We start from the raw sequence: 25,919 nt of genomic DNA on the forward strand, positions 1-25,919 counted from the left end.
GAGCAAAATACAGTGTCCCTTCTAGTCTTCTTTTAGTGACTGTGGCTTTGTGTTACCTAAGTATGTTTCTTAGCAGCCCTACTGTACTTGTTCAGTAGGCAGACAGAAGACTGTTGGTATAACATTTTAAATACGTGTGTTATGATGACATGTAATCAAATGCCTAAATGCTAGATAATTAGTGATAAACCTCTAGGTCTGAACAGATCAGTATCAAGCCTCAGGGTGTGGACCTTCTCTAGAGGCCTGCAAGAATTTGAAGGCTACAATAAATCAGTATGGAACTGTACCAGTGTCCCACAATTTACTCTCATGGATTTGTGTTTTACAAGTAAATAATATCCTACAAGTAAATAATTTCACTAACAGTTTACACTAGAGGAAGTAGAGAATTAATTACATCTGAAGAACAAAAGTATTAAGGTAGTAAAAATATAAGAGAGGTGAGGTCACTGATCAAATAATAGGGGCTCAGGGGCTTAGGAAGTACAGTTCTGGACACTTCTGAGTCTTTACAGCTGTAGATTTGTAATATCTGATATTTAGCTCCTATCTCATAGTAAAGAATTTAAATAAAAACACTGGGATTTTTGAGGATGAGTTAAACTTTATGGTAGGTGTTTTATATTCCTTACATTAAAAGTTGGAGTTTAACACTTAAACTTTTAGAGAAAATGTGTAATGCTTTTTCTGTCAGAATTCACTATCAAGTTGTCAGATTCCACTTTCTAAATATGTTTGCTCTACTGTTTACTGATAAGATGAAAAACTTTAAACTTCAGTGGGTTGCTGGCTCACAGAAACATGATAGCCAAAGGGGAATTTACCCAATCCCATCCTGCCTTTGTGTTCTCTTTGGTTTTCTTTTCGTCTTTGTCAGCCTAGATATTCTCACACTGTGGTGTAATTATGCTTACTGAAATGATGCTATGAATCAGTAAAACACTGGAACTCAGATTCCTTTCACAGGCCGAGCGGCTCTTTCCTTAGACTCAAAAAGCCTTTGTTTGGGTTGGGGTTGTTGAGTTTAGCTTGAACTTTAAAAATTCCAAAGAAATGGTTAATTCTATGTTAGATCTGTTCTATTTTTCAAATTGTTACGTTCAGGAAAAAGAAAAGTACTAACAGTTTCTTTCCCGAGAAAAGGGATAATAATAAACTTGAGATTCTAATGCAATTTTAAATGTCTTTTTTGATTGGTATTGGGTTGATGTATTTGTTTAAACAGTGTGTCAAGACTTCAAGTAAAGCTGATTTTTAATTATCTAACTTGAGAGTGACGGACCAGATTTAAATATTCTTGAACTAAGAGAACTAAGGCTATAGACTGAAACTTAAAAATTATGGTTCCATGTCAACCTAATGATCTCTATTTTCAATTAATGTCTAGAGAGAATATATAGTAATTAGATTTACTAATGAGGAATTTTTAAGATAAAATTCCAGGGCCAGATTTCAGTACAGGTAAAAAAGTAGTGGATGGAAGCCAATCACTGCTGTCTAAATTTGAAGATAAAAATATTTTTAATACTTTATACTGGTCAGAAGACTTTTGTTTTATGTAACCTCTGCCCCTTACTGCATTGAATAGGTTATTTCTCACTCAGCTGTCAGCTGTGTTAGCAGATCCACTTGAGCTTGTTGAACAACTTTATCTCATATGTCTGACAAATTCCAAAATATTTTAAGGCAATGATGGGAATTTTTCTCAGTTTAAAATAGTTTTTTCAGTTTTCATAATAATCTGAAGAATCTCAGAACCCTGAGGATATTTCTTTGAAATATCTGCCTTTCTAAACAACAGTTAAACTATTATTTTACAAATACAATTGATAGTTACTGTAATGTAGTTTTGAATATCAGGTTAGCATTTTGCTTTGGAAAAAATTCAAGTTATATCCAGTTTCACACTCTTGATACCAAGAATTCCTATTAATTGGAAAAAAGGATTTTAAATTCCTTTTTAAAAAGTTTTTAAAAATTCAAAATTATAGGAAGATAAAGAAAAACAATCCCAGCAATGCTACCACATCACAGGTGAATGTGCTCACAGACCTGTGTATGTATGCACACTCTTATCTGTGTGGAAGTGCTCACAGACCCGTGTGTGTGCACACTCCATCTTTATGAATGTGCTCACAAACCTCTGTGAGTGCACACTCCATCTGTGTAACTGGGTGGACCCATGGATTAGGTACACTGCTGATGGCAGCTGGCTTGCTTCTACTCAGCAATCTCCCAGGCACCTTTTTTCTGTGATGTGAAAAGTTTCCGCTGATGCACATACGTTGTGTGCATGTGCTGTCTGGGGCGGCTGTCTGGTGCGCAGTCTCGTGTGCTGTCTGACCAGCAACCCTGACTGAAACTCACCTGTCTGGGGCAGAGGGATGGTGGGGCCTCCAGCACCTCCGTTCCAAGGTCATGACCCATTCCATCTGGAAGAGCACTCTTCTCATCATCATTTCTGTATGAAAGTGAAGTTTATATTTTGTTAGATGTTATTTGAATTTTAAATAATATTGAATTTTATTATTTTCAGGAAAAAAGAGAAACCATTAACTTTTAAATGAAAATTGTTTTAAAAATTTTACTTGCTTAAAGGTTGTATCTTTAAAACAAAATGTAGTCAATTTTACTTTTCTAAAAAAAGAAGTTATACATGGCTATGCAGGTCTGTTTGATTGCCTTTACAGGTTAAATTCACTGAAACAGAATTCTTAAAGATAGGCACATTTCAGTCTTTGATAAAAATTTCCAAGTTGTCAGAAGATCAAACCCATTTATTCCAACACTGAAAATATTTTCCAGCTTTTGCTACCAATTTGTCAGGCTCCAGAGGGATATCCCACTTTAATGTCCCTTCATTCTCATTTGCACAGCTTCAAAGTTACAGCCATTTGCTCCTCGGCGCTGTAGTTGCAAAAGGCAGGCCCTGTGTGTGTGTGCCTGTAAGCATACATGTATGCAGTACATGTCTGCGGGTGAATGTGCCTGTGTGTGTGAATGTCTGAGTTGTGTGTGTGCACGTGTGTACGCATGTGTATGTTTTGTGTGTGTGTGCACATGCACTGCACACTTGCTGGTCTCCAGCCCTACTGGTAAACATCATACTTTTTGAATGATATCCGTTTGGGTTTTTTAATACTTGGACGAGGTGACATCTTATAGGAAACCCTAAAACCTCTCTCTAGGTTGGCACCATGTTGCCTTTTAGAGCATAGTTACTGGTAGATCTTTCTGTGAGCATGGAGTATTCTCCCTGTGCTGTCCAGTGGGAGCCACTGGCATGTCTATTGAGTGCTTGAATGTGGTATGGAGACCCAGGCACTGGTTTTCAGTTTGGCGGTGTGACTTAATGGCTACTTACTGTACTAGGCAGTGCAGTGTTATAAATGCAAATCTAAATGCCTATGGTAACTACTACAAGAGAAACATGAGTGGTCTGGCATTTATTCTCCCCGTGATGCCACACTTCCGCCTTGAAAGAGTTCTAGAGGAAGGCTGTAGAGCAGCTTCTGCCTTGCTGCCCTCCGCTCCATAGCAGGTCACGGGCAAGCCCTGCATCGTGCTGTGCAAATTACAGTGTGTGTTCCATGATGTGCAGTGCACAGACTGACTGCTGTGATACTTGATAGTGCTGTGTTTGCTCTGAAGCTGGTTGTTCCTAAAAGTCAGAATACGAAATGCAGGGGAAAAGAATAGCAAAATAGTTGGCACTTTCCAGGTTAATGATCCTGATACAATAGTATTTTGAAAATAGGCTCCTGTTTCCTATATTCTCTTTTAATATGTTAGTGTTCCTTATATAAATGAATTTCTTTATAACTTTGGGGAGTTGCAGATTCATGCTTCTGCTTCTTCAAATTCATATAAATGAAAATTTTATGTTTGGACTAAAATCTGTCACTGGGAAGCAGAGTGTAGAGCTCTGAACTGTGAGCATGTGGGAAGCACCAAAAGGGGTGGCCATGGTGAGCGTCTCACCTCCTCACAGAGGGGTGGGCTGCGGTGAGCATCTCACCTCCTTTTCCATGTTTGGTCCTCTATGCTGCTCCAGTGAAATCCATCCAAAGTTTTTTTTTTTTTAAGTTGGGATATCTTTATTATTGAGGTATAGTCGATGAACAGTATTATAGATTTTAGGTATGCAACATAGTGATTCATAATTTCTAGAGGTTATATTTCATTTAGTTATTATAAATATTAGCTATATTTCCTGTGTTGTACTATATACCCTTGTAGCTTGTTTACTTTATTCATTGTAGTTTGTACCTCTTAATCCCTTACCCATATCTTAGGCCTTTTTAATTGTCTCATTATAGCATAAAACTATTGTATTACTGTTTATACTCTTAATATCTTTGGTTCTCTTTTCATCCCTTTTATGACACACTTATCATGACCTATCTATGAAAGGATCAACCTAAGTCACAAAAGAAAAAGTGCCATTCAGGGAATTGGATAAGGGATATATTATTCCAGTATGTCTCTAAAAACTTCTATAAAATATTCATCTGCCTACAAACGTTTCATATGGTATTTTCCCCCATTTAAGGTCACAAATTTTAAGATTTGTGTTAATATATACAAAGAGTATGGAGAATTAACTTAGCCTGCTAATAAAATACAGAAACACTAGAAAATGCAGAGGAAAATGAATGCATATGGGAAAATTTTACTTATTTAAGAATGCTTTGGTTCTACATCTAATCTGAGACTCTCTCCCAGGTTTGCAGCTCCTGGTTTTCTGATCCCTGACTCCTCAGCATCTAAGAAGATGCAAAGAGGGGAGGGACTAGTAGAAATGATCCCTGCAGTCTACCTACTGCTGCAGCTTCTCTTTAAAATTGAGAAAGAATATGTCTGTTTTACAGGAAACTTAATAGATATACAGAAAGAAGTCTACAGAGAGCATTTAAAGTTAACTTAAAATTGATGTTAAGCCCCAGATACTGTATATTTTTTTCACATTAGGTATAGTATACTCATTAGACAGCTACTGAAAATGAAGGAATTTAACTGGTTTACTAAAACTAAACCAAGAGTAAGTCGCTGTTACGACATCACCATGGGTACATACTGACTGGTCAATGTTAACTTAGCTCTGGGTAGGTTATATTTGAGTCATTTGCAGTGAGACTCATGATGAAAGCTGTTTCTTGAAACTGGAGATAAAACTTAACTTCTGAATTAATTTTTCATTCTTTTGGGTATGTAAGCAGTATACTTTTTTAAATCTCAAAATTAAGGAGAATTCTCATTTAATGTATTCAGAATGAAACAGGACAATGCTAAAAGAAAATATTTTGAAACATATGTGCTTTGTGTATCTACTGCAACACTGTAACTGTTCTTGCTTTCTGATTAGTCTTCCTTTCTTAATGTGGGAAATTTATTAATATTTTCACCCTGGAAGTAAGTACCTTTAGCTTTAAGTTACATATTATCAATTCTGGAGTGGAGATTTCATGTTTAGATAAAATAGGAGAAACACTTCTTTAAAAAAATTATGTTGTAGACAGTCATAGTATTGAAAGTTACAAATGACCATTAATCAGGTTTTCTTTTTACATTTTTTGAAGACAATTGGATTGTATTTCTGTACTCACAAAAGTAGAAAATTAATTTTTAAAAAGGTCTGTGTCTGAACCAATTACTTTATAAGGCAGTTTTGCTATTCAGTCTGGTCTTACTAGAGGAAAAAGTAAAGGAATTTTAAAATTGGATCTAGGATATAAAATTGTAAAATCCTCATGTATTGTATAATCTCTTTATGAAACTACCTGGACCAAACAAGAAAGGAAAATTCCATGTATCCCCACATTGTCTTGTCACGCTAAATTAACAAGTTACATAGTCAGAAAGGGTTAAATGTGAGTGTGAAAAGTTTGGGGTACATTTTGTTTTGGTGATGTATCATTTTAGTGGCTTTCTTAGAACCTTAGTTGAATTTTATCTTTTATTTTTAGCTATAAGGGACTAAAGAAGTAATTACTTGGGCTGGTTCCTACATCAAGATGGTTACAACTTAATCTAGATAAATAGAAGGCTTGTTTAGTGTTTGTAGCATTGATGTACTGAAAATATGTACAAAGTGCACACAATTTCTTTTAATTGCCTCTGCAGGTGTTGAAGCAGGAGGGGAAGGAGTAGGGGGTGGGCAGCTAGTAGTATTGTTGGCTGGTTGTCAGCTTCATTGAGTAGAGACTGTGTGATATGCATTCTGTGATTCTGAAACAAAGTCATGTGAGTTGTTCTCAGAAGAGTCAGGAGAGGCTTACTACAGTGAGGAATCCATCCTCCCTGTGGCTTTGAATCTTGTTCTTTATTTACAGACCATTGTTGACAGAGGAGGGAAGGAACAAGTAGACACAGCCTGTGTTCTGTAATCTTTTCCTGAATGTCCCTTTCGTCTTCCTAAATCCCTGTTACGTCATGCAGAAGAGCTGAGAGTCACCCCCAAAAGTACACTTAATCCTGAACGATGAAACTCCTGATACAGTAGAAATAACATAGCAGCCGTCTCGGTAGATCTAGTGTTCTAGCAGTTTTTGTGTGGATGTAGTGTATATAGGAATACCACATGTTCACAGTACAGTCAGTTGTATGGCTTGTAGAATTAATTTTAGACTGTACTTTAATAGCTGGTAGATCACCCTAGACTGGGTGATGCGAAGCTGATTATATCATGTGAATCTAGCCAAAACCTCCCAACCTCAATCAGAGAGCAAAGAGCCGACTTTGTGAAAATTAATAAATATAGACACAACTGAAGTAGCATTCAGTGCTGTTTTGTAATCTGTGTGAACAAGTCTGGAAACCTGTGCATTAGTGATTCTACAGGAACAACTTCTCACGAAGCAGAGTACCTGAGAGCAGAGTCACGTTTGCCAGCACACTCGGAGAATCCACCTCAAGACCGTCTTTGTGGTTTGAATGATCCTCCACATTCAGCTTTCACCTGTGAACAAGAAGGCAGATTGGTGACAGCCGAGGGGAGGTTTTTACATTTAATGTAATTTCCTGTAACTTAAGTTTAAAAAAGAAAAACCCAAGAAACTATTGCCAGAAACCCAGTTGCAAATGATTGTTGCTGGCCCGGCCGTGGGAGACGTAGCATGGAGCTGTGGGGGATCATGCGCTCTGGATGCGCGGGTGTTAGCTGAGTTCTTGTCCCGGTGCCAGTGGCGGGTGTGGGTTCCCCTCTTCTGTCCTTGTAGTGGGGAGTTAGTTTCTGTGTGCTGGTGCTGGAGGTGAACAAAACTGAACAGGGATTGTCACTGCTGGGCTGCTGGGCACAGTGGTACAGAGGCACAGTGGTACAGTGGCAGGGCTTGGGTCCAGTCCCACCAGACCAGCTCTACTGTTAGTCTTAAATAGTGGATCTCTTATAAGTTCTTTGATTCTTTTATATTCCAGCATTACAGGTGGTTACAGAGAATACTGTAGAGGCAATTTATGTGTGGTTAAAAGCCATTGTGATTCATTTATTACAGATGGTTATAGAGGAGACCTTGGAACATCTTAATTCCTCAAACAGTGGAGGTAATTTACATGCAGAATAGTGTTTCTCCAGTGAGATCCAGAGACCCTGGTAGTAGAGTCCCTGGACGCGCTTGTTAGGACACGTCCTGGGTGGAGGTGCAGGAGTCAGCCTGCGCACAGTCCCTCCTGTCAGGCGAGCCTCTGGTTGTTAGGGGCCCTCAGCCGTATTCAGGTGACAGTGAAACGGTGAGCACAGCACAAGTTAACACAGTGGTTTTTAGTGGTCAGGATGTGCTAATACTGCTTGTGTGTGAGTAAGAATTTCATGTTTTGGAAGGATATCTTGTATTGTTGAATACAATTATGTGAAATATTTTATCTCGTAGACAGTGAGGTTGGTCAGTAATGATGGCCATTAGTTCAATTCAGCTAGTATTTATTTAGTATTTACTATGTGACGGATACCGTACAAGACACTGGATGGGCAGAAGAATGCAGAACTAGACCATCACGGGCCTGCTGTCACAAAACTTACAGCCCAGAGGTTGGCAGACCACGACCCACAGGCACATCAAGCCCACTATCTGTTTTGTACTGCTCATGCCAGTGGGTTTTATACTTTTAAATGGTGGGGAAAAAAACTCAAAAGAGAAATAATATTTTGTGACTTGTAAAAATTATAAGAAATGAAAATTTCAGTATCCACATGCTTTATTGGAACACAGTCCTGCTCATGGAAGGCATACATTATTGATATCTGCTTTCTCACCACAGTGGCAGGGCTGAGTGGTCAAGACAGCCACCAAGCAATTATCCACAAAGCCTAAAACAGGCACTGTGAGGCCCTGACAGAAGTTTTTCTGCCTCTGGTCAGCCTGCTATGGGAAGAACACTCTAGGGGGAAGCCCTTGTTAGTAACAGACTTGGAAGCTTGGGTTTGGTGAGGTGCGCAGACAGATGTGATCTAAGAAGAAGACGCCTGGATTTCTGATTTTACACTTCTCTCTTTCTTTCCCGGATACTTGGTATACAGAAGTGGTATTCACAGACGTTAATTCTCTGCTAAAGTAGGTTTCTGCTCCTGAAGTACTGTATTTCTAGGGCACACTGAAAATTCCAGACCATTCAGTCCTAAATGTTCCTTCAAATAATGGTGCTTGAGCATTATTATCAATAATCAGCTGTGGATGAACCTTGACAGGACCAAAACTTGTTCCTGCCTTCTTCCAGCCAAAAACACTGTATGGCACTAAGTTTGGCTGAATTATTCCACTTGTGTTTTTGTCTGTGATATATACCTGACACATCTGATTTGCTATAATCCAGCAGTTATTGTAACTGGCTTAAGAATTCTGAAGTCAAGAAGATACTCAAGATTTTCTGTTGTTTTTCCCTTCTAGGGAAGCAGCCCCTCAGGGAAGTGGTATGCACCTACGCACTTCTTAGGTTAGTGGGTGTGTTGCCCCCTTTGTGACAGCTTCAGCTGTGGGTTGCTGTCGTCTCATGATGGCTGCAGCAGCTTTGGGCGTGTAATAAAAAGCCCACTCTTTATTATCTGTAGATATTGACCAAAGTCGGGTGGTAAGAGCAGTTATCAAAACTTCCTGGACTTCACTCTGATGGATCCTGAGCTGCCCCTTTATGAAGAATCCTGAGATCTGCTAGTGGAGGATAGGTGTGGTTCTTCAAAGCTTCAGAAAAAAGTTGGATCTGAGATAATCTGCAGGTTTCATGCAGCATTATTTTTTGTTTTTCTCCCCTTTTGTTAAGAACTGTCTGTTTAGTTGTGTTACAGACAGGATTGTGTTTACCCTAGAAGCTACTCCTTTAATTTCCGGTATAGTGGCTTTCTCTCGAGGCATATCAGTGTTCTGGTTTGGCCAACCGGCACTGACTCTGGTGTGAATGTCATGGAAGGCAGCTCACAACACGTTACCTAAGAATTCCTCAGCAGTCTTAGGATGCAGCCTTGGACAGAACTGTGTGCACTGTTGATGTCTTTTGTGAAATATCAAATCTTTAAATTATAAGCAGAAAGTGTTACAAAGCAAGCCAAAGAATTTAGCAAATGTGAAAACGTGAGAAATGTTCTGTCCCTACAGATTGTTGTAAGAGGCTGTGCACATGTTCTGGTCTATTTGCCTGCCTTCTCAGAGCAAGCTCCTTAGCCACATGTGTGGGAAGTGGGCCCCCAGCTCCTGAATACACCAGGAGCAGCATGAGGTCCTGGCAGCTCTTCACCTACCAACCAGTCAAGTAGAGTGTTCACATGCGTTTGAGTTCTTGCCCTGCATCTTCAGTAGAATCCCGTATTTGTCACCAGAAAAGATATATTGGTCAGCAAGTAAAACATTGAACAAGTTAACATAGAGTCTTTGAGCAAAATGATCCTCCTTTGATATGAAACTTCTTTTGTTGACTCCTATACAGCAAGAGTCAGTGAGGCTTTCAATAGGTAAAGTGAGAAGAACCAAGAAACAGTTAAAATGTCAGAAAGATGCCTTTCTGCTGTTGTGAGCAAGTAGAGAGACTCTAGATCTGGTGTCAGTCGAGAAGCCAGCTTGGCGGCCCTGCCTCTCGACTGCTCGGTGTAGCAGCAGAGATTGGGTGGGCCACTGCCCGTGCTTGTGTGTGGAGTGGCCTCTCACTTGGTGCTCGCTGTGGCGCTCAGTCAGGACCGCCTGTGAGAAGCACCTGTGGTCTGGGGACTGCCGGTGCCCAGGCTCCCTGTAAACCAGTGACAACAGCTCTGGGTAGCACTTTTTCCTTTGGCGGTAAAATTTACAGCACAGTGATTTGCAGAAGTCTTGCATGTGTCACTTGAGAAATAGACAAACACATAGCTGTGGACCCAAGTCCCACCGACTTACCACTGAGTGCCACCCATACCGGACGGCCATCACTCTCGTTAGTTTCCATCCGATCTAAGTCAAGCTTGTCCCAGAACTTTGTATAAATGGATGCAGGCTATTTTTCAAGGCTTTCCCAGGCGGTTCTAATGCACAGCCAGAGGTGATGAGCACTCGAGTGGGATGCCTGAATCTAGGCAGCACTTTATAAAACAGGAACAGACTTTCTGAGGTGGTAATATTTTGCTGGAGTTGGAGCTGTGGGTCACGTTTCATTTTTTTGCTGGAATAGTCACTCTTGCAAGTGTGTGCCACCACTTTGCTCACTGGAGAGGAGAGACACTGTAGCACCTTACCCTAAGCTGATTTAAACATGATACAGAAATTATATTTTTGTCCTCTAAATTATCATTGAGTTTTGTAAAATTAAGGCCCTCGACCTGAATTCTGTACATTTGGAGTCTTCCCTAAAAGAAATGTTGCTGCACTTGGTTATCTTAATTAGCAGTTAATCTGAAAATGTTTAAACAGGTGAAACCAAAGTAAAAGCGTTCTGAGAGCATGTAATATCCATCTATTTTGTAGATTCTCTATGGAAAGGAAATAGTAACTGAAAATAGACCTTTATTTAAGCAAAGGAATTACACAAACAGTATAATGCACAGTTACCTAAACTTAAGCCAGGTGAAATAGGGTTTTCCCTACTGTTTGAAAAATTTCAGAATTTTGTTTCAAAGGAAGAGCAAGCTGGTAAGGATGTACAGGCATGTGGTGGTTGTTTAGTTGCTAGGTTGTATCTGACTCTTGCGACCCCTGGACTGTAGCCGCTGCCGCCCTCCCCCCCACCCCCGCCCCCGCCCATGCTCCTCTGTCCATGAGATTCTCCAGGCAAGAATAGTGGATTGGGTTGCCATTTCCTCTTCCAGGGGATCTTTCCGACCCAGGGATTGAACCCACATCTCCTGCATTGGCAGGTGCGTTCTTTACGGGGAAGCCTTTATACAGGCATACCTCGGAGATACTTTAGGTTTGGTTCCAGTGGACCAAATATCACAGTCAAGTGAGCTGCGCACATTTGTTGGTTTCCCAGTGGATATAAAAACTGTGTTTACATTTCACTGTAGTCTGTTAATATGCAGTAGCATTATGTCAGAAGAGATAACCACCTTAATTTAAAAGTACTTTATCGCAAAAAACTGCTAAACCTTCAGTGACAAAGTGAGCAAATGCTGTTGGAAAAAGGGCCCTGACAGACTTGCTCTGCACAGGGTTGCCACAACCTTCAGTTTGTAAAATGCACAGTATCTGCAAAGTGCAATATAGCGAGGTATGCTTGTAGAGACACTCTGGTTCTAGCACTGCATAAATCTTACCCATAGAGAAACACTGAATTGCTTTATTTTCTGAGGTTCTAAATCAAAAGGGGTTGGGTCTGACTCACAGTGAAAGCCTTCATCGGTTGATGTTGAGAGTGCAGAGAGGAGAGAAATGCATTCCTGTGAACGTGTGGAGCACATAGCCACTCTGGAGACCCAGCAGCCCGGTTGTGGGGGCTGCAGTGAGCACCCCTTCCCTGGCAGTCTCTCCAGTGATGCAGACTGTCCGCAGTGGTGGGCGTCGGCCTCAGGGGCACTTGCCTGGTTGAGCTCAAGCTATTCAGTGGGAAACCATGAGGGGAGAGTCTTCTGACCCTGCTCAGTCTGGCATATGTTAGTGAGCATTTAGTAATATTTCAGCACTGCATACAATGCTGTTTCTGTGTTTCCCGTGAATATTGTGTTACCTATTAAAAGAACACTGATCCCACAAGTAGTATCAGTATGACAAGACTTCTAATCTGATGTAGGTTGCTGTCACACCTGAATTTACACAGATGTGTGATTTAATGATCGGGGTGATGTCTGGGATCAGCAGTGTTAGTGCTCCTGAAATACTTCAGAGTGAGCAGGACAGAGCATGGAGTTGGAAGCATTGGGTTTATCTGTCTTTGGCTTGCAAGATCTGTTCCCCAGCCAGGGATGGAACCCGGGCCATGGCAGTGAAAGCCTGGAATCCTAACCATGAGGCCACTAGGGAACTCCCTGGAAAAATTTCTTATTCTCCTCTCTTTCTAAGGGAATATATTTTCCCCAAGAGGTAAGGAAAAAGGCTTCTTGGCCTTCTTAACATTTCTTCCCTGTATCCAACAGACCAGAGAGTTATTTAATAGAGAAAGCAGTGCATGGAGGGATGGCTGTGTCAGCAAGAGTGTTTCTACAGCAGTATTAACAGCTGACAGGTTCAGATCTGTTGTTTTGCTCTGGCTTACCTAAGGGAGCAACTATTAGTTCTCATGTGTTTGTGTGCCTGGGACTTACAGGGGATATATTTATTTATCTATTTACTTTTTAATTGAATGATAACTGCTTTACAGAATTTTGTTGTTTTCTTTCAAACCTCAACATGAATCATAGGTGTACATATGTCCCCTCCCTCCTGAACCCCCCTCAGGTTCTCCCGCCCCATCCCACCACTCCAGGTTGATTCAGAGCCCCTGTTTTTGGGTTTCCTGAAACATACAGAAAATTCCCATTGGCTGTTTATTTTACATATGGTAATGTAAGTTTCTGTGTTACTGTCTCCATACATCTCACCCTCTCCTCCCTTCTCCCCATGTGGGGATTTTGTTTAAAGTGAGAATTTACAAGCTACATCAAAGTCCCTTTTCCCAAAGATTATACAACCTGGGGTTCAGGGAATATCACTGCAATTTAAACTCCACACGTACACCATTGGCACTTGGTCTTGGCCTCATGTCACAACCCGGCTTCCCTGGTAGCTCAGCTGGTAAAGAATCCTCCTGCAATGCGGGAGGCCTGGATTTGAACCCTGGGTTGGGAAGATCCCCTGGAGAAGGGAGTGGCTACCCACTCCAGTATTCTGGCCTGGAGAATTCCATGGGCTGTATGTATAGCCCATGGGGTCACAGAGAGGCGGACAGACTGAGCGACTTTCGCTTTCATGTCACAGCCTCCTGAGGAGTTAACAGTGAATGAATGAATAGTGGAGGCCTCTGCCTGGGAATCCCAGTTCAGGTGTTCAGGGTGGGAGCCACCAGTGTATCTGCAGTGTGGCCGGGGTGAGAAATGTGTTCTGCAGCCTGTAGATGGTAAACAGTAAGGCTGTTTACTCCGACGGCCTTGGAGTAAAGCAGAGCAGCACCAGTCACGCCCCAGGGAGTCTGGGGAGGGGGGTGGCGATGGCGCCAGACATGAAGTGTGCGAAAACTGCTTCTCAGCTCAGAGGACCGTTTCCACTTTTGACTCAGATGCTTTCGTGCTGTGAATGTATAAGCACTTGGTTAAGCCATAGCAAAGGTTTGTCATTTACATGAGAAAACTTTGCTCCTTCCAATGTATTTAGCATTATTGAGATGACTTCCTATGTGTAAAGTTCTTAGGGGAGTAATAATGTCACTGGGTAGAGACTCATAATGCAGCAGCCTGAAAAATTACAGCATTTATTCAGTAGTGGGCCAGACTGCTCTGTCCTCTGCAGGGCGGTCTGCTTACGGTCCGGTGTCTCGTGGTTGTCTTAGCCTCAACTAAGAATTTGGGAACATTGGTCCTTGTTTCCTAGCTGTCTAGAAGTGACATTAAAGGTAAAATCCTTCTTTAATTCATGTGAAATTAAGTTTTCTGAGAGAGAAATTAAGAAACCTAATTAGCTTTTAGGCAAGACTAATGGAAATTGAAGTTATTACTGAAAAGATCCAGAACACTTCAAAGTAGATATGTGGATGTGTGTGCTGCAGTGTACATAATTCCTAAGTGACAGACTTTTAATAACCTTTTTAGTATCAAATAATGTTATATTGAAATTCACTGTTCAACATTGTTATTTTAAAATATCCCTTAAAGGATTTCAGCCATTGATTTTTTTTTAAATAAAATAAGTGATTCTACATTACATCATCATTATTGTTATTGTCATTATTTTTTGTCATCTGAAAACTTATTTAAACATCAAGAAAAGAAAAGTGCATAATTCTCTTAGGTATTATGTCAAGGATAGTATATTTTCTGATTCTTACATTGTTACATTAAACGCTACTTTTGGTATGCAAATTTTGAAGATGTGTTGGAAATATTACGTCGTTTAAGAATATCTGTGTTTGCATACTATAATCTTTTATATATAGACATCTTTAGCAAGAATATAGACTTATAAATGATCAGATTTTTATCTTGACCTTCTCTGTTTCCAACAGAGTGTCAAGAAGAAAAACACCAACAAGCAGGAGATGAGCACGTACCTCAGGTTCATCGTCTCCCGCATGAAGGAGAGGGTGAGTTCCGAGGGTCTTAGAATCGCCTTAAGTATGTGTATTCTTTCAGAGTTCCTGACTGACAACTGGCAAATACATGTGGTGCAGTATGAAGGGTGGAAACCACTGCTGTCTTGTGTTTTTGTGCTCTGAGTAATTCATAAAATGCTCTTTAGATTTGTTTTGTCTTTGCTTTCAACACAGGCATTTCTTTAGTTGCATTAGGTTGCATTTACATTTTAAACTTCAATTTATCAGAAAGAACATTTTCATTGATACTTAAGTTTTTAAAATGAAACGAATTTTCCAAAATAACTGTTCTTTCTACTCAAACCTTAAGGAATGCCACATTAAGCTATAGTGCATATACATCTTTCGTTAAGTTCTCAAGTACTTATTGTTTAGAAATTGATGTTTTACCCTTCTCTCTAGCCACGTTTAAACTGATGTGTCTCATGACCTTTCAGGCTATTGACCTTAATAAAAAGGGGAAGGACAACAAACACCCCATGTACCGGCGACTGGTGCACTCGGCGGTGGATGTCCCTGCCATCCAGGAGGTAAAGCTCGCCAAGCACGGCCCTGGCTGTGTGCCTGCCCCTCTCCTGCCTCAGCAGCTGTCCTTGTGAGGGGCGTGTGCGCCCACTGGTGTTCAGCAGGGGTCATCTTTTAAGAGTCTTTGTTTTAAGCAACCTGTAAATTTTTGACATTTGTTCATTAAAGAAAATGTATTACAGCCTGATCAGTGTAACATTCCAGATGCAATCACCATGCAGCTGTGTCTTCCTGGGCTCAGCGGCAGCAGTTGGGAGTTTCTCCCCAGGGAAGATGAGAGCGCAGACGTGATCTCAGGTCTTGGGGAACGATGACATGCACTTGAACAAAGCAGATTTTAACTAGAAAACTTAATCTCTCTAGTGAAGTTGTTGATTTTACCTACTTAGCTGAGGGCTATTAATGGGTTTGTTAATATTTAATTAAACATGCAGTGAACTTTTTGACGTATTTCCAGTTAGATTTGCAGATATACCAATTTTGAACCTACGTGTTTTGAAGTTTTAAAATCTTATGGTTGGCCATAATAGGAGTAATTTTAAATCATCTGCTCATTCCTTAATCTGCTTAATAGCTGGAAAAACTGAAGGTGTATTATTTCAGTGGAAGAAAGGGACAAATGAAGATTGCTCATAAAAAGTGAACAATTTTACCTCTTACCCCTACACTGTGTAACCTCTGAGAACAGTGAAGAGCCCGGCCGTCCCTCCTGCCCTCCCGCTGTGGCGCCCGCACGTTCTGTAGTCTGACCCCCTCAGTCCAGGGAGCTCAGTAGCTGGGCTGATGGTGTCTTATTAGCAAGTGCTGACCATGATCAGAAGCACCCTGAAGGAAATGAAGAGGAGGAAGACCTGGTTTTTATGCTTCCAAAGGTTTATGGTGGAGACCAAAATGCGAGCTGTGATGATGCATGGGGACTTCTGAGTGTGGGTGTGCCCACCTGGGTGCAGGCAGGCAGCCTGGTGGTAGCTTGTGCCCCTGAGCCAAAGACTGTGAGGCGCTCAGGGTGGAGTTTGGGTATCAGTGCTCATGGAAGAGCCCTGTGACCCTCGATGCCAGACAGAAGCCATCGACTGTCTTGGTGTGCAGAGGACCATCAAGGACTTTATTTTGAAACTATGTCAGCCATCTAGCTCTAATTCAGAATTGCCTTGTCTTCTTTGTGGTGATCTGTCATAGAGGCTAACAGCTCTTTCTTCTTTCAGTTTTATTTTCCTGACTTATATAAATGGTTTGCACTTCTCTGGTGGCTCAGATGGTAAAGAATCCGCCTGCAATGCAAGAGACTTGGGTTTGATCCCTGGGTTGGGAAGATCCCCTGGAGAAGGGAACGGCTACCCACTCCAGTATTCTGGCCTGGAGAGTCCCATGGACTGTGTAGCCTACGGGGTCAAAAAGAGTCGGACACGACTGAGCGACTTTCACTTTTCATATTAGTGACTGTTCTCGAAACCAGAGCCCTGAGAGAGTTGCTGAGAAAGTCACTCTTATTTTTCAAAGAAGCCCTGTTAATTATAGGACAGGCCTGTGCATAGCACATTCCCTACATGGTAGGTATGTAGTCAGGTGTCATCAACCCCACTAGCAAAGCTTTCGTTATGCACAGCACTTAGCTGCAGCTTTTATCATTGTTACAGATGAGATGTTCATGCTGCAGTAACAACGTGGCTGAGAATGTGGGACCTTCCACACTTCACCGTCCTGGAATACCCTGACTGTAGACGGAGTTGTGGGTTTCTTTTATGAACATTCTGTCAGTGTAGACACAGGAGCAGTCGTAATGCCATTCTGGAAAATCTTGCTGTTTCCCACACTCTAACACTGTTAAATCGATCGCAACTGCTTTCACTATTAACTGTTGGCCATTTTTGTTTTTTTTCCCTTTGCAGAAAGTGAACGAAGGGAAATACCGAAGTTACGAAGAGTTCAAAGCTGACGCTCAGTTGCTTCTCCACAACACAGTCATTTTCTATGGAGGTTCAATATTTTTTTTGTGTAGTTTTATTCATATGTTTACATTGCATGTCTAGAAATATCTTTTATAAAACATTACACTAAAACAATATCTAAACAATCTATAAGTAAGTAATAATATTAGGGTTTAAACTTAAAAATATTTAGTGATATAGATAACTACATGTAGCTTATAGAATTGACTGGCCGAAAGCAGAACTCTAGTATTTGTTTTTTCCCTTCAATATCCCCTCATTCAAAAGTTGTGAAAGAGGCCAATCTATACTGAGAGTATTAAGTTGTGTTGAATATAAAATTAAAGCTATTTACTTTTCTTTTACTGCCTGAATTATATTTTAAATACATGTTTTTATTTTCCGTGGTATATGTCCACTTTTGTTAAAACTGAAAGAAAATTTAAATGGCTATATTAATTTTGGTAGTCTTGTGTTTCCTGGTAGTCCTGTGATTACTGGTAATAGATATCTGTCTTTATAATTACAGCAGAGAGTGAACAAGCTGACATAGCACGGATGCTCTATAAAGACACCTGTCATGAGGTACTAGTTTTTTTTAATCCACACCTAATACCTGAATGCTTGCTGTTTTCTACATTAACCTATTTTAGAATTCCATTCTGATATGTACATTTTAATTTTGCCATTTCTTTAAATATAATCATATTTCCATGTTTGACATACATGGTATACAATGCAGAGAGATGGGTGGGGGGGTGCAGGGGGAGGCTAGAATTGTGGCAGAACTGTTCTTAGAGACTCTAATTCTGGCAATTAGACTTAGTTACTAAGTAACTTCTAGTTAAAACAAAAGGAAATTGTTTTCCTTAACTACCCTGAAGTGAATTAGTTAATATGACTGCATGTAAGTGTGTTGCACTGGGCAGGCACTCAATAAATGTTACCCTCTTTGAATGAAAGATACAAATTTTGAGTTCTTGCTACACTACACAGGCAAAAAAGCAACCCAACATCAGCATTCATAATTAACAATATATGAAATACATATTTAGGATTTTTTTGGGTGGCCTTTCCTATTTCAAACATTCATCTATAACCTTATTATCTTTGCAAAAGTGTCTCAATTTATAGAAAAAGTTTTGTTTCTTTATTCCATTTCTGACATGACTTTTCCATTCATTAAACATGTTTATTGAGTGTGTGTTACGTGCTGTGTTAGGAATAAAATGGGGGTCAGGATGCTGGCTTCCTGCTCATACAGCTGTGTTCTGAGGAAAGAGACTCAGAAAAAGGAGAGACAAATCAGTTTCTTTACAAAAGTTGCAGAAAATGTTGTGAAAGAAAACAGGACTAAAATGGAGAATGAGGCAGAGTAAGGGCTGCTTTTATTGGTAGTGGGTGTTTTCTGTGGGCATATCAAGAAGACATTTCTGGGGAAATAGCCTTTCATCTGTGTGTTGAACTGGAAGGTATCGGTGAGGGCTGGGGAGCCAAGGGCAGATGCAGTATACCCTGAGGAATCTGTCTTCTATTCCGAGTGTACTCTGGGCCCTCTTGGGAGGTTCAGACAAGAAAGTGGCGTTGGAGAATTCAAATTTGAAGCTTAAAGAACAAAATTGAAGACTATAAGCATGAAAGAGAATGCTGATTTACATGCATCTATCTATAGTTTTGTGCATGCATATATTTTATGTAGGCTAAATAGTTACTTTTCTTTTTCAGCTGGATGAACTACAGCTTTGTAAGAACTGCTTCTATTTATCAAATGCTCGTCCTGACAATTGGTTCTGCTATCCTTGTGTATGTGAAATTTTGAGATTTTCTTTTTTTTTTAACCTCTTCAGTGTCTTGATGTACTGCTCTAAGGAAGTTTATTCCAATTTGCTTTAAGATTATAATCCTAAATATTTCTCTTCATATCATGCTCTTTATGGTTTTAATGAGTGTAAAAAACTGAAACATAGGAAAAAAACAACTTGGGATTAGTAGCCATTTCTGACTTTAAAATGAGAACTTTAGGAATAAACATTGAATCCCTTAATAAATGTTTTCATTCTCTCACAAGAAATCTAAGTCTTCGTATATAGCTGTGTGATTTCCCTTAGAATGGCATGTTAGTGCCAAAGGTTTCTCCTCTCCCCCCCTACAAGGGCATAAGAGCCTGCCTGAAAGCTCCCACTTTCTGAGATATTACTGTGCTCTTCAGTCACTTGACGGTCTCATTAAAATTTGCTTCTCTGACTTAGTAGGTTGGGAGGAAAATCTCCCATTTCTTACAAGCTTCCAGGGTTGGACTATATTTCATGAAGCAAAGTTAGGGTGTTCAGTTTGCCTTTGTTACTCACATGGGTCTTGGTTTCCTTCCAGAGTTCCATGGGCTGTCAGGAGATTGTTTTCACTCCACATTGCTTATGGAAATTTTAGTTTTTTGGTGTTTTCTTGGAGGCAAAAATCAATCAGTCCTGGGGTGGGGGTACATTCTGTGTGTTTAGGACATTGAAAAGAAGTATTGCAAATATTATACCTAAATAGGTCAGCATTAATGATATACTTGTATTTAATACTTTATAAGTAATATGACAAGATAAAACATTTTATTTCCAGATACCTAATCATGAGCTGGTTTGGGCTAAAATGAAAGGTTTTGGATTCTGGCCGGCCAAAGTCATGCAGAAAGAGGACAATCAGGTTGATGTCCGCTTCTTCGGTCACCATCACCAGAGGTAATCACGAGCCACCATCACCCCGGGGCCTTTAGGAGCCCTGAGGTGGACCCAGGCCTGCAGTTCCTGGGGCTCTGGGTGCTTTGCCATCGGGAACAATGTGAAGTGTATTTTAAATTAAAAAACAAATCAGCATGTAACTTGACTGGGCACCTAAACGGGACAGTTTCAGTAGCAGAATTTAGAAGGGTGAACTCAGAAGGGTGTCAATGGTGGGAATTCAGTGGAGAGCTTCTCAGGATGGTCCATTTCACAGAATTGTATTGTGCTTGTGGGAGTTTCAACCATCTTTTCAAGGTTCTGTCAGAGTCACAGACAAAAATAATCAACTAGGGAGTATAGCAGAGTGTGGGTCTTGTGATCTAGGAATGGATGTGAGGGAAGAACTTTGACTTAGTGTTTTGAATTTCATTAAGTAACAGTTAATTTAGAAAAATGAAGAATTGTTATGCAGAGGTCACCATAAATAAATATAGTAAGTATTCTTTAGCTAGTTCCTCATATCTCTGCATGTAGTTGGGGAAAGAAAAGGTAAACACATGATTATGGACTATTCCTTCCATATGCTCAAACCAGAGCCTGCTGCTGCCCCCGAGACCAGAGCAGGTGGTGATGCTTGTCCTGGTGAGCAGGTCTGCAGGACATGCATGTCTGCAGCACTGACTCTTCGTGCTGCCTGTGGTTGGAGGGTGGATGGCACAGACAAGAGAGAAGGGGCACATCCTGTCAGAGCATCTTATCATCCTGTCAGGCCCATCTTACTGTGCATTCAGAGCATTCTGAATTCAGATTGACAGATGTGTAGGTATAGCCAGATCTGATTTTCTCTTTTTATTAAACTTTAAATTGTGGGGTGCATTCTGTTTGCCTTTTATAGTGTACATCAGACTGCATGTCTCAAACTTGAAATCTGATTATCTATAGTAATGGAGATGATTGAGAGAATAGATATGTTGTATGAATTGCATTGAGACTTTAAATAAGGTCTCACATTAAGAATATTCATTCAGTTCTATTAAATCCAAGGGATGCATAATTTAACAGGATAAAATTCTCTCCTAGGTCACAAGTTCATTCCAGGTAGTTAGCACTGCTTATGATGGAAATCTCCCTCAAAAACATACTGCTTTTAAAAAGTGTTTTAACAGTTTTTGATTGCCCAGTAAATGTTTGCTGACTGAAAGAGTAAATAAGAATACAGGATTTAATGGCAAGGAACTCTTCCACAAGCAAAATTGTATTTGCACTTTTTCTCAAGTGTAGTTTACTTTAAAGGTTTCTAATATAGCACTGGCAGATGACAATGTTAATGTAATATTTATAAATAAGTTCAAATTTAACAATTTAAGCTGTCATTAGCATGTAACCATGTGGATTATTGTATATTAAAAATGTGCTTTTAAATTCTAAAGCAAATAGCTTAGTTTATACAAGCAAGTTAGAAGTCTGCGTTTATAACATTAGGCATATATGCCAGGATTCTCTGATGCCTTCAGAACAGTTTTAGGTCTAGTATTTCTGTAACTCCATAGTAAGACTGGAAACAGAAAATCCTGGTTTATTCCTAGTGGTATATCCCATCTCATATCCTCTCACCGGTGACATCCCTCTCTCTTCGTGTCCAGTCACCTAGACTGTATATGCTGCATTATTCCTCCTTGTTTCTCAGTTCAGGGCAGTGGCAATGCACATAGAAGTGCTGGTATAATTATTAGGAAACCTAACCATTAGGACCCTCGCTGGGTTCCAGCTGCTAATTAATAGCTTACGTTAAGCCCATTTGGGCAACATCACCAGCCATCAGACGAGGCAGGAACAGTCCTAGGACTGTATGCTCTGTGGTGCTTTCACTGGCCCATGGTCAGCCTCAGTTGAGTGGACACAGCACTCTAGTGGGAGACTAAGGCCAGTAAGTGATTAGTACCCAGGAAAATTTTCTTCAGTTTCTATTCTAGCTTTCTTCCCAATAGAACCAAATGTAGTTTTAGATCAACCAAGAGTTCACAACTGAGTACTTTGGTTGCAGAATGGTATACACTTTTCTACTTGTTAGTTGTTGTTCATCTAATGAATAGGGATGTGATGACCTCATTTTATATGTAACTGTCTCATGAACATTTCTGGGCATTTACAAATGACTCTATAGCTTCCCTGGTAGCTCAGTTGGTAAAGAATCTGCCTGCAATGCAGGAGACCCCAGTTCGATTCCTGGGTCAGGAAGATCCGCTGGAGAAGGGATAGGCTACCCACTCCAGTATTCTTGGGTTTCCCTTGTGGCTCAGCTGGTAAAGAATCCACCTGCAGTGCAGGAGACCTGGGTTCGATCCCTGGCTTAGGAAGATCCCGAGAAGGGAAAGGCTACCCACTCCAGTATTCTGGCCTGGAGAACTCCATGGACTGTATAGTCCATGGAGTTGCAAAGAGTCGGAAACGACTGAGCAACTTTCACTTTCTATAGTTCTAACATGCAAGTAGTTAGATTTTGAATATTTTATAGTATTCAAAACAATGAGATATTGAACACTTTAAAAAAGGCTTATGAGTCATTCTCACCCTGAGAACTTTACTTTGATGACTGTGAAAAATAAGTTAATTCACCTTTTTTCTACTCAGTAAAAGTTTTTATTCATGCCACAAACTGTGCTTTACAATGCACAGAGTTTCTGCCGTTTTGGAAACTTCTCACCATCCCTTTTCAATGTTGTTCACAGGGCCTGGATTCCTTCTGAAAACATACAGGACATCACAGTCAATGTTCACCGGCTGCATGTTAAGCGCAGTATGGGCTGGAAGAAGGCCTGTGACGAACTGGAGCTGCACCAGCGCTTCCTCCGCGAAGGGAGGTTTTGGAAGTCCAAGAATGAGGACCGAGGGGAGGAGGAGGCAGAGTCCAGCATCTCCTCCACCAGCAATGAGCAGGTAAGGGCGCCAGTGAGAACCTGTCAGTTGTGTTCCAAAGGTGCGGGTGTCAGGACGCATTGGCATGGGATGAGCAGGTTGTGGCTTTTCTTCTTCCTTTCACACATTTGTCAAAGGCTCTGCGAAACAAACCAGAACCAGTCCTAGTTCACAGAAGCCACCACCACTGATCCGGATTCTATCAGCACGTTAGCTCTCTCAAGCCCTCGGCCCAGAGGAATCATTCAGTGAGTGCCAACCACGTGGTCTTGAAAGAGCTAATGTGTGAGGGACACAGCAGGTGCCCACCTCTCCCCTGTGGGTCCATGGCTAGTCTTCCAGCAGAGAAGTGTTTTGTGGTGTCAGGAATAACGTGCTGTTACTTTTACGATGTCCACAGCTAAAGGTCACTCAAGAACCAAGAGCAAAGAAAGGACGACGTAATCAAAGTGTGGAACCCAAAAAAGAAGTAAGTTGCAATGTCCAGGTGACAAGTGAAACAGGAAATACGTTCACAGTTGTGATCCAGGCAGTGCTCCTGACAGGTAACTTGCAAAAAGGATTGCCATCAGTCCCAGGATAGCAACCAAGTTGCACCCAGACTGACCGCTGCCCTGTCACTAGAGTAACACATGGGAGCATCCAGTTAAGCAGCACTGACCACATCTGGCTAAGTGGGACAGCCCTTTGCTGCACTGTCTGGGAACACTGATATTTTCTCATGGCACTAATAAAAAGCAATTTTTAGTGTTTATCCAGCAGATCAATGAGACCAGCATTTGAAAACTGAAAGAAACTATGGCTAAGTTCAGGTTTTTACAATTCTATAATCCAGGTGTATTTTAAAACCAGGGCACAGTACTACTACATACTCAGTGAGGGGTGGTGTAGGGTATTTATGAATCTCATCCAAAGAAATAACAATAAATTCTAACGATCTTACACAGTAAAACTTTTTGTTTAGTCTCCTTTGAAAGGAAACACCATAATGTTAGTATTTAATGGAATTGTAAATGAAGTTCCTGTAGAATGATTGTACCTATAAATTGCATGTGTTTTAATTTTTTTTATTTTGAATTGTGGTCAAATACACAAAGGAATTTTCCTTTTTCTTACATGATTGTTTAAACAGCAGTTGTATGGCTGTTTGTATAACTCTGTTTTTCTTCGGATAGAGCTTGCTCTTGAACTAGTAAATTCTGTGGCACTTTCCTTATCCTTTAGGAACCAGAGCCTGAAACAGAAGCTGTAAGTTCCAGCCAGGAAATCCCCACGATGCCTCAGCCAATTGAAAAAGTTTCTGTGTCAACTCAGACCAAGAAGTTAAGTGCCTCTTCCCCAAGAATGCTGCATCGAAGCACCCAGACCACCAGTGATGGCGTGTGTCAGAGCATGTGCCATGACAAGTACACCAAAATTTTCAATGACTTTAAAGACCGAATGAAGTCTGATCACAAGCGAGAAACTGAAAGGGTCGTGCGGGAAGCCCTGGAAAAGGTAACACCGCCCGGCGCCAGTGCTGCCTTCAGACGCGGGTGGGTTTTGGGCAAATCGTTTTCCTGTTGCGGTTTCACGTCGCTTAGATATCAGCTAGGTAGCAGCTCTTTAAAACAGGAATATAATAAAACATCTTTTTATACTATTTTAAATAACAGGTACTTTTCTTACCTAAATATTTTATAGCCCTTAATGAAATAAAGGGAAGAGATACATCAGTTAAGTAGAAACTATGTATTAGGTTTTGCTTAATGGTTGTGTAAATTATCAGCTGACGTACTGTGGGTTAACTTTTTTTTCATCTCAGCTGCGTTCTGAAATGGAAGAAGAAAAAAGACAAGCTGTAAATAAAGCTGTAGCCAATATGCAGGGTGAGATGGACAGAAAATGTAAGCAAGTAAAGGAAAAGTGTAAAGAAGAATTTGTAGAGGAAATCAAGAAGCTAGCAACACAGCACAAACAACTAATTTCTCAGACCAAGAAGAAGCAGTGGGTAAATACCACTATTTTCTTAGAATCTGATTTATGGAAAAAAAAAAAAAATACCATAGGTATGATGAAAATTAATTTAGAAAGATCTATATGGCATATGTAAAAATCCTGAAATACAGTCTAATGTGAAACTGTCAACTTTAATTAACGGTATTTTAACTCCAGATCCCACATTTCTCAGTATTTGCTCAAAATTATTTTGCTACATTGAGATGATGATACTTTGGGACATAATATATATAATTTATACAACTTTTCCATCTATGCAGGTATTTTATTTTGATAAGTGGGCTGGCCCTGATAGGTGATATTAACTTATAAAATTATAAATGTAAGTATCATAATAGCAAACTAAGGATTTTCAGATTTTACTGCACTTAACATACATAAGCTTCTAGTAAAGAAATTGATTACTTTTGCTTTATAAAAGTAACATCTCACTGGTCTTTAACTTAAGAACTGACAGTTCACCAAGGATGGTGCCCTGTGGGTCTTCTTAGGCTGTTTGCTCTTCCATAGGCTTTTCCCGTCTTGTTAATTTCCATTGACCTGTTGTCTTCAGCTCACATCTGCCTTTGAATCCCTCCAGTCATTTTTCACTTCAGTTAATGGACTTCTCAGCTGCAAGCCTCCTTTTTGGTTTCCATCAGTATCTTTTTATTGATATTTCCAGTTTGCTCATACATCATTTTCTTGACTTTCTCCATATCTTCCTTTAGTTCTTTGCACTTCTCTAATAGGTGTTTTAAAGTCTTGGTCTAGTATATCTGCCAGTAGGTTTTTTACATGGACAGTTTGTTGATTCTTTTTCCTTTGAATGGTCATACTTCCTGCTTCTTTGTATGCCTTGTGACTTTTTGTTGTTGTTGAACACTAAACATTTGAGTCTAATAATATGGTAACTGGAACTCATTTTCTCCCCTTTATCATAGTTTGCTGTTGCTGTTTCTTTGATTGTTATGGCTGTCTGTTCCCAGGATCAGACTGAGGTGTAAATTAAATGTAGCCTCTCCTTGGGTTTGCACATTGACTTCCTAATTCCCCCATATGTGCAACTGATTTTGAATGGCTTGCAAAAGAGAAATCACTTCAGAGGGAGGACTTATGATTGGGTGGGGGGGTGCAACTGTTAATACAGTGGCCCACCCATCTGTGACCAGAAGCAGCAGTCTGCAGGACACCT

The 25,919-nt window shown here is 40.3% G+C and overlaps 1 protein-coding gene across 12 annotated transcripts in view; it reads left to right on the plus strand.

Moving 5' to 3' along the window:
- The window catches only part of ZMYND11 (zinc finger MYND-type containing 11), a 72,146-nt gene that overhangs the window by 44,250 nt on the left and 1,977 nt on the right, over positions 1 to 25,919 (plus strand). For 9 of the 12 annotated variants that reach the window (XM_055431788.2, XM_055431777.2, XM_055431768.2 and 6 more), the window contains 10 exons: positions 14,584 to 14,661; positions 15,108 to 15,200; positions 17,085 to 17,172; positions 17,653 to 17,708; positions 18,849 to 18,926; positions 19,731 to 19,849; positions 22,561 to 22,768; positions 23,148 to 23,216; positions 23,972 to 24,244; positions 24,552 to 24,737. In XM_055431788.2, the coding sequence (XP_055287763.1) occupies positions 14,584 to 14,661; positions 15,108 to 15,200; positions 17,085 to 17,172; positions 17,653 to 17,708; positions 18,849 to 18,926; positions 19,731 to 19,849; positions 22,561 to 22,768; positions 23,148 to 23,216; positions 23,972 to 24,244; positions 24,552 to 24,737 (1,248 nt within the window). The remainder of the gene's footprint in view (positions 1 to 14,583; positions 14,662 to 15,107; positions 15,201 to 17,084; positions 17,173 to 17,652; positions 17,709 to 18,848; positions 18,927 to 19,730; positions 19,850 to 22,560; positions 22,769 to 23,147; positions 23,217 to 23,971; positions 24,245 to 24,551; positions 24,738 to 25,919) is intronic. The other 3 variants (XM_055431815.2, XM_055431832.2, XM_055431858.2) reach the window with 1 other exon arrangement.

The sequence above is a fragment of the Moschus berezovskii genome, chromosome 15, assembly GCF_049115385.1.
Source record: "Moschus berezovskii isolate FMDL1 chromosome 15, NW_MosBer_1.0, whole genome shotgun sequence".
Taxonomy (NCBI): domain Eukaryota; kingdom Metazoa; phylum Chordata; class Mammalia; order Artiodactyla; family Moschidae; genus Moschus; species Moschus berezovskii.